The sequence below is a fragment of the Myotis brandtii genome, unplaced genomic scaffold (genome assembly GCF_000412655.1).
Source record: "Myotis brandtii unplaced genomic scaffold, ASM41265v1 scaffold199, whole genome shotgun sequence".
Taxonomy (NCBI): Eukaryota; Metazoa; Chordata; class Mammalia; order Chiroptera; family Vespertilionidae; genus Myotis; species Myotis brandtii.
Window position 1 is genome coordinate 1,614,090 of NW_005357414.1, and position 12,401 is coordinate 1,626,490.

At 43.2% G+C, this 12,401-nt stretch overlaps 1 protein-coding gene across 3 annotated transcripts in view; it reads right to left on the reverse strand.

Moving 5' to 3' along the window:
• Positions 1-12,401, reverse strand: part of TMEM164 (transmembrane protein 164) — a 215,557-nt gene that overhangs the window by 32,460 nt on the left and 170,696 nt on the right. For all 3 annotated transcript variants that reach the window (XM_005865206.2, XM_014538824.1, XM_014538825.1), the window contains exon 5: positions 1,708-1,786. In XM_005865206.2, the coding sequence (XP_005865268.1) occupies positions 1,708-1,786 (79 nt within the window). The remainder of the gene's footprint in view (positions 1-1,707; positions 1,787-12,401) is intronic.

Consider the following 12,401-nt stretch of genomic DNA (forward strand, 5'->3'; position numbering starts at 1 on the left):
TAAAATATCTCCGCTAATTAATTCCCTTTTTTAAAAAAATATATTTTATTGATTTTTTACAGAGAGGAAGGGAGAGGGATAGAGAGTTAGAAACATCAATGAGAGAGAAACATCGATCAGCTGCCTCATGCACACTTCCCACTGGGGATGTGCCCGCAACCAAGGTACATGGCCTTGACTGGAATCGAACCTGGGACCCTTGAATCTGCATGCCGATGCTCTATCTACTGAGACAAACCGGTTAGGGCAATTAATTCCCTTTTAATGTGCATGAATTTCATACACCGGGCTACTAGTATTAAAATATTTCTTCTAATTAGCCCTAGCTGGTTTGGCTCAATGGATAGAGCATCAGCCTGCAGACTGAAGGGTCCCAGGTTCAATTCTGGTCAAGGGCACATGCCTGGGTTGCGGGCTCGATCCCCAGTAGGGGCATGCAGGATGCAGCCAGTCAATGATTCGCTCTCATCATTGATGTTTCAATCTCTCCCTCTCCCTTCCTCTCTGAAATCAACAAAATATATTTTTTTAAAATAAAATAAATAAAATATTTCTTCTAATTAATTTCCTTTCAATGTGCAAAAATTTGTGTACCGTGCCACTAGTATTTAGATAACTCCTAAGAATCACAATTGAGAGAAACCAAGGACAGGGGGCAAATCTCTGGGCTGGTAGTAGCAGACATAGACAGTAACAATGTGCTTCCTCCAACATGTCCCTAGATTGATGGTCCTGAGGCTGTACCATGCCAGAAGTTCTTAAGGATTCCTGAGTGAGAGGAAGCACACTTCCAAACCATCTTTCACTGGGCTCAAGGGTCCATGTGTACTTGTGTCATATTTAATGCAATATAAATGAAACCCTTGCTGCCTGGGGTAAGGTAGGGAGGGTTGATCTCTGAGAAAACTCCCAGCAATACAAATAAAGAGGTTGGTGGCTAAGAGTAGAAAAGGATGTCTTCCAGGTATAGGCCTTACAGGATGGTAAGAACACAGAAAGAGCTGCTCTCATACTTAGCCTAAAAAGGATAGGAACTACCCTTCCCTTTTGTCTACTATACAATAGAGAGAAGGGATAATTTAAGGGACATTGCATGGTCACAAAACAGTTTCCATTCTAGGCCACCTCTCCCAGGTTGGTGGTCTCACCCTCATGACCAAATGAAGGTTTTCAATAATTTATTTTACATGAAGGTCACTGCTTTCACCCATCTCTTCCCTCAATCCCATAACCCCACAGTCCTGGACTTCTTGCCTCTTTCAGTATTTCTTTGGTTCTGAAAGGATGGATATAATGAGCAAGAGCACAAGGTCTGTCTCTTAAGAGAACTGAGTGCTTCCTACTCTCCTTCCACCCTATACTCACACTAAGACAAGGGGAAGGCACAAGCACAAGTGAGTGACAGAGTGTGGGAAGTTTCATGCAAACCCAAACAACCACAGACAAAGAACCCAAGGCCTAGGCCCTGGCACAGGCAGTCAGCAGCACCAAGCTCATCCACAAAAGATGGTTCTGAAAAGCCCCCAGACTCTTTGCAGGCCCCGTCCATGCCCATTTCCCACTGTCTGGCATAAAGCATGCTGCATAAACCCAGCCAGGCAGCACCTTAAGATCCTTGTAGGCAGCCAAGAGGTTATGACTCCTCAAAACAGAAGGGAGCATCTAGGTGTTGGGGTGGCACAGGGGTGTGGTTTTTGCTGGCCTTACCTCCTTTCCAAAGCAGGTAGATGGGCACCACGTAGAGCATAACATGCTGAATGTAATATACCTCCAATTCAAAGGGGAGCTGTAAGGACAGGAGAGAGAGGTGTTTCAGAACAGAAAGCACACATTTCCACAGATTCTGAACTTGAACACTCTTGCTCTTTACAAGCCACATCTTAGCAAACCCATGCATTTCACCAGTTCACCTCCCTTCACAATCAGACAAAAAAACAACAAAAAACAAACAAACAAAAAAACAAGTGAAATGAATATACCTATGACCTAGGCTGGCATCTTCCAATGTGTATTTTGCAGAAATGGTACTTGAAAAATGTTCCACTAAGAAAGTTGGTTACCCCGTAACTTCTGTCTGTAAAAACCAGTGGGGATTGTGGCTGAGTGAGATGGAGGGCTCTGGAGTCACAGGAAGTTCTTTTTAAAGGGACCAAACACAGACTTACTTGGACTCTCTCCTTCTGAGTTCCAGTACTGGGGCAGCAGCTTGAACAGAATCAGGGACATATGGGAGGAATTGAATTGTCTGGCATCAGGGAGAGAGATGGTGGGTGGGCAGCTTTCTTCCAGACAGAAGTGCTGGCAGAGGCCATTGCTCCTTTTCTGAGACTCACCCCCATAGAGCTGAAAGGCAGGTGCCATATCTGAGTATCCATCAACCTGGCACACACTGTTTGCCCCATCTTGGTGATTCCCTGAAACTCTGCTCCACCCAACTTTTGAGCCCACTTGAGTTGTTTCCAGTGGCTTTTCAATATGAACAGCCTGTCTTGCCTCATACTTCAGACTTTCCTAAATCTCTCTAACAAGATGCATCTGGCCTCTGCATACTCTATACATCTTGCTAAGTAAACCCAGGCCTAGCACTAGTAGAAGCCTGGCACTGGTTCACAGCGTGGTCTCTCCTTGGCACTTCCAAGCCAAGCACAAGTAGCAACAATCTGCAAAACACTCTGTAGCCTGTACCAGGTGGCTCCAAGCTGCGCACAGGCAGTGGCTGACCTTGCACCTCCCAGAAATCCCCAGAGCCAGTGCACCCAATGGAAAGATTCATACCAAACTGGATTAAAACCCCACCACCTCCACGAGTGACACAATCAAGAGCCATACTCAGTGAGCACCAAAGACCCACTGAAGCAAGTCCTGTTAGGGTTGAATCCTGCATAGCAGCTCCTCTGATATAGTCATGGCTGGTCAGCATGGGAGTCAATCCCTCCCAGTGATGTGCCAACAGCAATCAAGGCTCAACTACAATAAGACTGTGCACACCTGGAGTGCCCAGCTCAAGTGACTGGGGAAGCTGTGCCACTGGGCCCTACAGGACACCTACTACACAAGGCCACTCTACCAATTCCAGGAGACATAGCAGCTCTAGATAATATATAGAAACTAAAACTGGGAAGCAGCCAAAATATAGAGAAACATAAACAGGTCCCAAATGAAAGAACATGAGAAATCTCCAGAAAAAGAACTAAGGCAAGCTAATGACCAGATACAGAGTTCAGAACTGCTTATAAGGATGCTCAAGGAACTTAGTGAGAACTTCAATAGCATGAAAAAAAGAAATAGAAGCCACAAAAAAAGAACCAGTCATAAATGAAGGATATAGTAACTACTAGAGGCCCTGTGCATGAAATCCATGCACTCCATGGGGGAGGGGGTCCCTCAGCCTGGCCTGCACCCTCTCACAGTCCTGGAGCCCTTTTGGGGTGTCTGACTGATGGCTTAGGCCTGCTCCCAGCCAGGCCTAAGCCAGCTAACCTACCAGTCAGAGCATCTGCCCCCTGGTGGTCAGTGCACATCATAGCGACTGGTAAACCAGTCAACTGTCTGACCCCTGGTGGTTAGTGCACATCATAGCGAGCAGGTGAGCGGCCTTAGCATATCATTAGCATATTACGCTTTGACTGGTTGAACAGCCAAATGGACGAACAGACACTTAGCATATTAGGCTTTTTATTATATAGGATAATGAAGAATACATTATAGCAGTGGTTCTCAACCTTCCTAATGCCGCGACCCTTTAACACAGTTCCTCATGTTGTGGTGACCCCCAACCATAAAATTATTTCCGTTGCTACTTCATAACTGTAATTTTGCTACTGTTATGAATTGTAATGTAAATATCTGATATGCAAGATGTATTCAGGCGACCCCTGTGAAAGGGTCATTCGACCCCCAAAGGGGTCGCAACCCACAGGTTGAGAACCACTGCATTACAGGGAATAAACAGTAGAGTCGATAAAGCAGAGGATGAAATAAGTGATTTGGAAGATAAAAAAGCATAAAATATACAATCAGAACAGAAAAAGAAAATATATTTTAAAAAATGAGAATAGTGTAAGGAGCCTCTGGGACAACTTCAAGCATACCAACATTCACAACATGGGGGTGCTGAAAGAAGAAGAGAGAGAGCAAGGAATTGAAAACCTACTTGAAAAAATGATGACAGAAAACTTCTCTAACTTGGTGAAGGAAATGGACATTCAAGTCTAGGAAGCGCAGAAAGTCCCAAACAAGATGAACCCAAAGAGTGCCACATCAAGATACATCATAATTAAAATGCAAAATATTAAAGACAAAGAATCTTAAAAGCAGCAAGAGAAAAGCAGTTAGTTACCTACAAAAGAGCTCCCATAAGACTGTCAACTAATTTCTCAGCAGAAACTTTGCAGGCCACAAGGGATTAGCAAGAAATATTCAAAGTCATGAAAAGCAAGGCCCTACAACCAAGATTATTCTACCCAGCAAAGCTATCATTTAGAATCGAGGACAGATAAAGCACTTCCCAGACAAGAAAAAGCTAAAGGAGTTTGTCACCATCAAACCAGTATTACAAGAAATGTTAAAGAGTCTTCTTTAAGAATAAGAGGGGGAAAAGATAAAAAATATGAACAACAAAATGGCAATAAATACCTATCTCTCAACAATTGAATCTAAAAAAACAAAATAAACAAGCAGAACAGACTCATAGATACAAAGACCATTTTGATAGTTACCACATGGGAGATGGGTTAGGGCAGGGGTGGGCAAACTTTTTGACTCGAGGGCCACAATGGGTTCTTAAACTGGACCGGAGGGCCGGAACAAAAGCATGGATGGAGTGTTTGTGTGAACTAATATAAATTCAAAGTAAACATCATTAAAAAAAAGGGTCCGGTTTTTTTTTTTTTTGAGTGAAAAAGTTGAAGGGATTAAGAAGTACAAATTGGCTGTTACAGAATAGTTATGGGAATGTAATATACAACATAGGGAATATAGTCAATAATATTCTAATAACTATGTGTAGTGTCAGATGGGTACAAGATTTATTGGGATGATCACTTAGTAAATTATGTAATGTCTAATCACTGGGTTGAACACCTGAAACTAATATAATATTGTATATCAAATGTAATTAAAAATAAAAAAGATTTTTTAAAAAGATAATGAAAGTTGGTTAAAAGGGTAAGAAATATTCCATACAATATATTCTTTTGAAGACTCACCATGTATATTAGTGGTATATGAAAGACCTGGGTGGTCTCTACAATTACAATTGTTTATACAGTGTTTCCCAAACTTAGTTAGCCAGTGCCTTTTTACAAATAACACTCAGTATTCTGCAGAATATACTGGAAGAAAGACAATGTTATTTCACCTCCTGTTCCAGGTGAGTAGCTGGTGAACTATTTAAAAGCTTATTTATCAGTTGACATGAAGAACATATGGAATAGAATTTATTATTCCTAATTTCCAAATGAAAAAAAAATGATTGCTAGATCCAATGTGATCTAGATCCAAAAAGAACTAGTTTTCCCACTGGATATTTGGGGTCAGTCCAGAGTTAGTCCTACTTTTGGGTGAAGACCAAGCAATTGGGCCAATATTTTTTGTCATACATTGCCAAAAAAGTCTCCAACCTCCCTCCATCCAACACGCCCACATGTTCACTCCTGTTTCCCATCTCTCTCTCTCCAAATGGAAGCTCTGGATTACCAAGGCAGAGCACAGTTTCAAGTTGGCATGAGCACCATGCTGTATACCCTGGTAGCGAGTGGAGAATGAAAATGGCTGGGTGAGTAACTCAATTCCAGCAGCTGGCAAGAGGCCAAGCCTTCAGGCTTACACAGCCCACAGTGCGCGCACACATGTACACACACACACACACACACACACACACACACACACACACCAAGGGGAAGCCCAGAGAAATAAGGACACCCAGGGGAAGGTCAGCTGCCTCCTTGTTCCCTACAGAACAGGCACAGAAGCAAGGCTATGTACTAATAAGAGGAGGCATTTATGGGCTCTCCCGGCCTGGGAGCCCACGCCTGCCTTGTGCCAAGAGCTGAAACCAAAAGATGGCAGATGGCAGATGGCAGATGGCAGAACTCCCAGAGTGGGATTTGGGACAACTGTGGACCCTGGACAGACACTGGCTCTGGTTCTTGAAAATAAAAACCCACGCAGAAGGAAAATTTCCCATGGATCCAGATGATGCTCGACTATTATTTTATGTTCTCAGAGGAAAATGTAAAATCCCACAAAAAGAGATGAGGTTCCAAGCAACTCTGCAGACCATGCCTGAATAGCTGGGAAAAAAATCATGGGGTGTGACAATGGGCATCACAAGCAAGAGGTAGTTAGGCTTCCTCATAGTAATGTGGTCTTGGATCACCCTACTAACTTCAATTTCAGTACTGTTTCATGCTTTTTCTAATGTTTTGACATCCACCATTGACTCAATCCTCTCAAAAACCCCATGAAGTTGGGGGATAAAGTATCATTATCTGCATTTGACAGGTGAGGAAACTGAGATGCAAAAGGGTTAACTGACTTGACGGTGGTCACCCAGAAAATAGGCAAGGAGGAAAGGACCCAGGAAGGCTCAGTGCTCTGGCTGTCATCTGACTTTTCAGGTACTTAAGGGACTTGACCTCTTCCTGAAAAGGGCCTGGGAACCCAGGCTACTCTCCTACAGCAGTGGAGCAGAGAACCAGGCCAACGGCTAGCAGCCCGTGGTCCCAGCCAGATCGTCAAACAGTACCTCTGATGGCCTCTCAGACTCTATTTACCCCACTGGACTCACAGTGCCTACTTACTTCTAGGTCCTGACAGCCTTACTAGGAAGCAAACTGCCCACCTCCATGTCCAGTTTCGCACCATGGCTGCAAGCAAGGACTTTGGAGTCTTGTCAAATCTGTGTTCTACAATTTGATTCTGCCACTTAATAGCCCTGTGGTCTCAGGCAAGTCGCTTAACCTCTCCACCCCAGTGAAATGAAAATAACTGCTGTTAAAAGATTGTTGTGCACTGGCTGGTGTTTCTCAGTGGTTAGAGCATCAACCCATGCACCAAAGGGTCGTGTGTTTGATTTCCAGTCAAGGGCACATACCTGGGTTGCAGATTTGATTCCTGGCCCCCATGGGAGGAGTGCTGGAGACAACTGATTGATATGTCTCTCTCACATCAATGTTTCCCTCTAGCCCTCTCTCTCTCCTTCCTCTCGCTCTCCCTCCCTCCCTCCCTTCCTTCTTCCCTTCCACTCTCTCTAAAAATCAATGGAAAAAATATCCTTGGGTAAGGATTAACAAAAAACAAAGGTTGTTGTAAGATTTCTAATTTTTTTAACATAACAAACATTTATATAGTACTTATTATGTGCCAGTAACTATCATAAGCACTTTGCTAACTATTAACCCACTGAATCCTTATAACAATTGTGCAGCAGGTCTTCAAATAACGTTGTTTTCTTCAACATTTTGTCAAAAATTTAATGACATGCTGTAGGAACTTAACTCTTGTTTATATAAATTGCCTGTGATAAAATTAGTTTTGTTATATGTCATTTTGCTTAAAGTCACAGAACCTACTGATGATGATAAGTGGGGACTTACTATATTATTACAATTATCACCATTTTAGAGATGAGAAACTGAAACACAGAGAGGTTAAATAATTTACCGGAGAGCACATGACTCATTCGGTGACAGAATCAAGTTTCAAACCCAGGCAGTCTGGCTCTAGAGTGTGTAGATTTAGCTAGTATATTCCGCTGCCCCATGTGGATCCCTCCATCTATCCCCCCCCCCACCATAAAAAAAGGCCTGATATCCAGGAGATGCACAGTGGATAGGAGCTGTTATGATTAATAGGGGTGGTAATGGCAGTACATTAGCAGTAGCAAAATTAGTACTTGTCCTCACTGTCCCTCCACATGGGGACTGGGCCCAGTCTCTCCCTATTCACTTGACCATCACCTTCACAGCCAATTCTGCCCCACTGTGGCCCCAGCCCCACATCACAGAGTGGCCCAGCTTGGCCTGCAATACAGCTTCCTGTCACCAGCCCACTAAGGCTATGCAGACACCTCAGGCAAAAACCTCAGCTGGGGTGGCCAGGAGATTGCCCCCATCAGCAGTGTCCTTCTCTGAGGGCTGCTTCACCCCCTATTCCAAGAGTTCCCTACCTTGGAATGCCACAGAGAGTGTTAAACTGAGTGTAGTTACCACTGACATTCAGGGCCAGGGAGGAAAAAGAGGATACAGGCAAAGGAGGAAGTGTAGGAATATAGGAAGAGGAAAGGAAAGAAATGACAGAGAAGGTGGGGTGACATAAAAAAAAAACCACAAGTGGCAGGAAGAAGGGGCAGACGGAGCAAGAACCTACCACTAGTCATTTAATAAAAATATTTATTAAGTACTTATGTATATGTACTGTGTTAAATACTTTTACCTGTGTTGTCTCATTTAATTATTACAAGTTTCCTATGAAGCAGGAACTATGATCACCCCTATCTGACAGATAAGGAAACTGAGGCAGGGCAGGGATGGTAAAGGATATTCGGCAATGAAGAAGAAAAAAGGCAATTTTCTTTACTAAACACTGAATCCAGGCCAAGTCCCAGGAACTTTCTCATGGAGCCTCCCCACCCTCTTTTCCCCATTTTGCAAACACTATCTGCAAAATGTCATACTTCCTCCAAAAGTAGTTCCACTTGGCTAATTAATTTCTAACCTACAGACCTCACATCTGGAACTCCACTGTAATGTACATATCCTGGTTCCTTTTCAGCTGGAGGATTCCCAAAGCTTTAGACCAAAAGTCTTACATCACTAGGATTGAAAGTCAAAAGCAATAAAAAGATTTTAAGCTGCACAAGTCATTAACTTCCTTCTCACATCCAAGTCAACATCATTTTTAGACTCAGGCTGCCTAAAACATTAGGTGCGTGGACCCTGTCCAAGGCAAGATCCTGACCTCCTTCCTCTAGCCCAGTGGTCGGCAAACTGCGGCTCTCGAGCCACATGCACGGCTCTTTGGCCCCTTGAGTGTGGCTCTTCCACAAAATACCACGTGCGGGCGTGCACATACAGTGTGATTGAAACTTCGTGGCCCATGCACAGAAGTCGGTATTTTGTGGAAGGGCCACACTCAAGGGGCCAAAGAGCCGCAGTTTGCCGACCATGACCAACACCTGAACTCTATCCTCTGGAACCCAATGATAAGCATACTCTTCTCTGAGCGACCCCTCACCTTCTTGCTTTAACAAAAACCTGCTCTCCCCCAATGACATTGCTATCCCTACAACCCTCTCAAGTTGTGGGTGATTTTCCTTCCATATCACTTGGTGGGGTCAGGGGAGGAGGGGCGGTATCCTCTTTGTTCCTCACTGCTGCTTCTAAATTGTGTCTTTTCCAGACCATTCTCTCTGCCTCCTTTCTAACCACTCAATGTGAATCTCATGACATTAAATTTGACCACCCACTACTCTTCTTGTTACAGTCATCTATGAACCCTCTCTATGTGTATTCCCCTTCAGTCCTTGAAGACTTTAACTCTGGCATCCCTGCCACTCCCTTCATCAAAATTCCTGTGTTTCCAATATTTAGCAATACTCTGATCTCTCAATGCCATGGTCTCCATTCCTCTTGAAATCTCATCTCCATCTTATCTCAGCCCTTTATTCCCATTGCCATACCTGTCATTACTAATACCCAGGATCTCTACATAAACTCTGTCGTGTGTCCCACTCTCCAACTACCACTTCCTATCTATCCAACTTACTCCCCCTCATATTCCAACTCTAACAATCTTTCAATTTTATTGGTAACTATAGTCTGTCCATCCTAAAACCTTTTTACTGCCCCTCATCAACCTCATGTACTTATTTCTATGCGTACCCATCACTCCCTGGACACCCTCTCTCCCTTTCCTTACTTGCCATGCAAACCACATTTCTGGTTAAATCCAACTCTCTACCTTCGTGTCCTCATATCATGCAAGTAAGCATGGCTGAAGAAAAATATAAAGTGATCCTTTTAACACTTTAAATTCATAATTGCAAATTTTGAGTGGGCCCTTAATTTGACCCCATGATCCAATTGCATTCCCAAGTCCATTCCCTCTCCTCTCTCCTAGAACCTTTGCCTATCCTCCTCCTCAGCTGGTGATATGGCTTCCTATTTCATTGGTGGGGAGGAGAGGAGCAATTGTAAGAGAACATGCACAAGCTCCCAGCATGACATTGCCTTCCTCTTTGAACCCATCCCCTACAGCTACATTTTCTTCTTCTGCTATGCAGATACCAACCATACTGTTAGCTAAGGCTAGCCCTCCCATTCGTGCACTAGATCCTATCCTTTGCCACCAACTGAACATCACACCTGCAATTGTCCCTTTTTCCCCACTGGATCATTCCCATCAGAAAACAAACAAACAAAAAACAACAACAACAACAACAAAAACATGTTACAGTATTTTTCATTTAAAGACAAATATTCTTGAGCCCACATTCCCTCTAGTTTTCCCCCATATCTCTACTTCCCTTTATAGCAAAACTCCTCAAAAGGGTGGTCTCTCCTCATTGCCATCATTTCCTCTTCTATAAGTTATCCTTCCATCCACTCTAATCAAATTTTCATGGCCACCACTCCCCTTAAATTGCTCCTATTGAGGTTACCAATGACCTTCATGTTCCTAATACCAATGAGTAATGAGAATGGAAGCTAGCCCCTATGGCATCTTTGTATGAATTTTAAGTAGCTGCCCATTTTTTATCCCCATGCCATGGTGTCTATTTCAGGTCTCTTCTTAGTTGACTCATCAGCAGCATCTGATTCAGTTGGTAATTCTCTCATCCTTAAAACACGTTCTGCACTGGGCATCCAGGTTATCACTCTCTGTTCTTCCTCTACCTCAATGACTCCCATTCTCAATCTCCTTTCCTGAATCTTCCTTATGTCCCTCACCTTTAAATATTGGGGGAATAGACCAGAGCCTATTCCTTGGCTCTCTTTTCTATCTACTCTCATTCACTAGATAATCTTACCCAGGTTCCTGGCTCTAAATGCCATCTATATACTGATGACTCCCAAATGGATATCTCTAGCCTAGAGTCAGGCTACCAAGATTGAAATTCTAGCTCCACCATTTAGTTGCTATGAACCTTTGGGCAAGTCACTTAATCTTCCTCTACTTTAGTTGGCTCATTTGTAAAATGGGAACGATAATAGTACCTACTACATCAAGCTGTGGCAAAATTAGGTGATATTATGCATGGCACAGTGCTGGCATATAATATGTATTCAATAAATTTTGGCTGTTATAATCATCCTCATCTTTAACATCAATCAGTCACTAATTAGTAAAGCCAGGATTTCAATCGCAGCCAATAAGAAGTAGTACCAGGTATCTTTTAGTGAAAAGCAGGTGGTCTTTTCACCTCATCATTCTGCCTTAGCAAGAACCTCCAGCAAGTGATAGTGGCAGCTGTGGCTGCCCCACAGCTCTAAGACACATATCAGTATACTTATCAGATGACTACTAGGATAACTTTAGCTTGCCAAATAAATCCATTCTTTTGGCCCATCTCTAGGCGAGTTTATCCCTGGAGACTTCTTTATTCATCAAAGGAATTTCAACACTGCTCTCCTCTCCTCACCCACGACAATTCTATTCTTATTCTCATCTAATCAGTAAAAAATAACACTTATTGAGACATGACTAAATGTCAGGTAATGTACGTGGCTCTGGGTATACTGCAATAATGAAGACACAGTCCCTGCCCTACAAGAGTTCATAGTCTAGCTGAGAAGGCTAATAGATAAAGGGATAATATCTATGTAACAAAAATATTATGAAATACCTGTAGATCAGGCATTCAATTTGGTTTGATTTTTCTTTGAAAGTCAGGGAGAGTCCTGTATGATGTACAGTTGTGTAGAGTTCCTGCTGGTGGCTGGGTTCATGGGATGCTATTAGAGGCAGGAACACCAGTTAGAGACTGGCACTAGCAATGCCTAAATCAAACTTAAGGCAGAGGCAGCAAGAGAAGAGAAGACAGGCACTTTTGAGAGATGGTAAGAAAGTTGAATCACCAGGACTAAGTAATTGATTGAATAGTGGTTATGCCTAGGTGGATGGTGAGATTTAGGGGCTTCTCCCTAAGTTGGGGCCTACAGTCAAGGAAGCAGATTGGAGAAGGTGGGTTACAAGAAAAGAAGCTGGAGAGAAACCAAGATGGCGGCATAGATAAACACCGGAAATTGCTGCCTGGCACAACCACTTCAAAACTACAACTAAAAGACAAAATGGACATCACCCAGAACCATAGGAAGGCTGGCTGAGTGGAAATTCTACAACTAGAAGGAAAGAGAAAAGCACACTGAGACTCAGAGGAGGTGCGGAAGTAAAGTGCA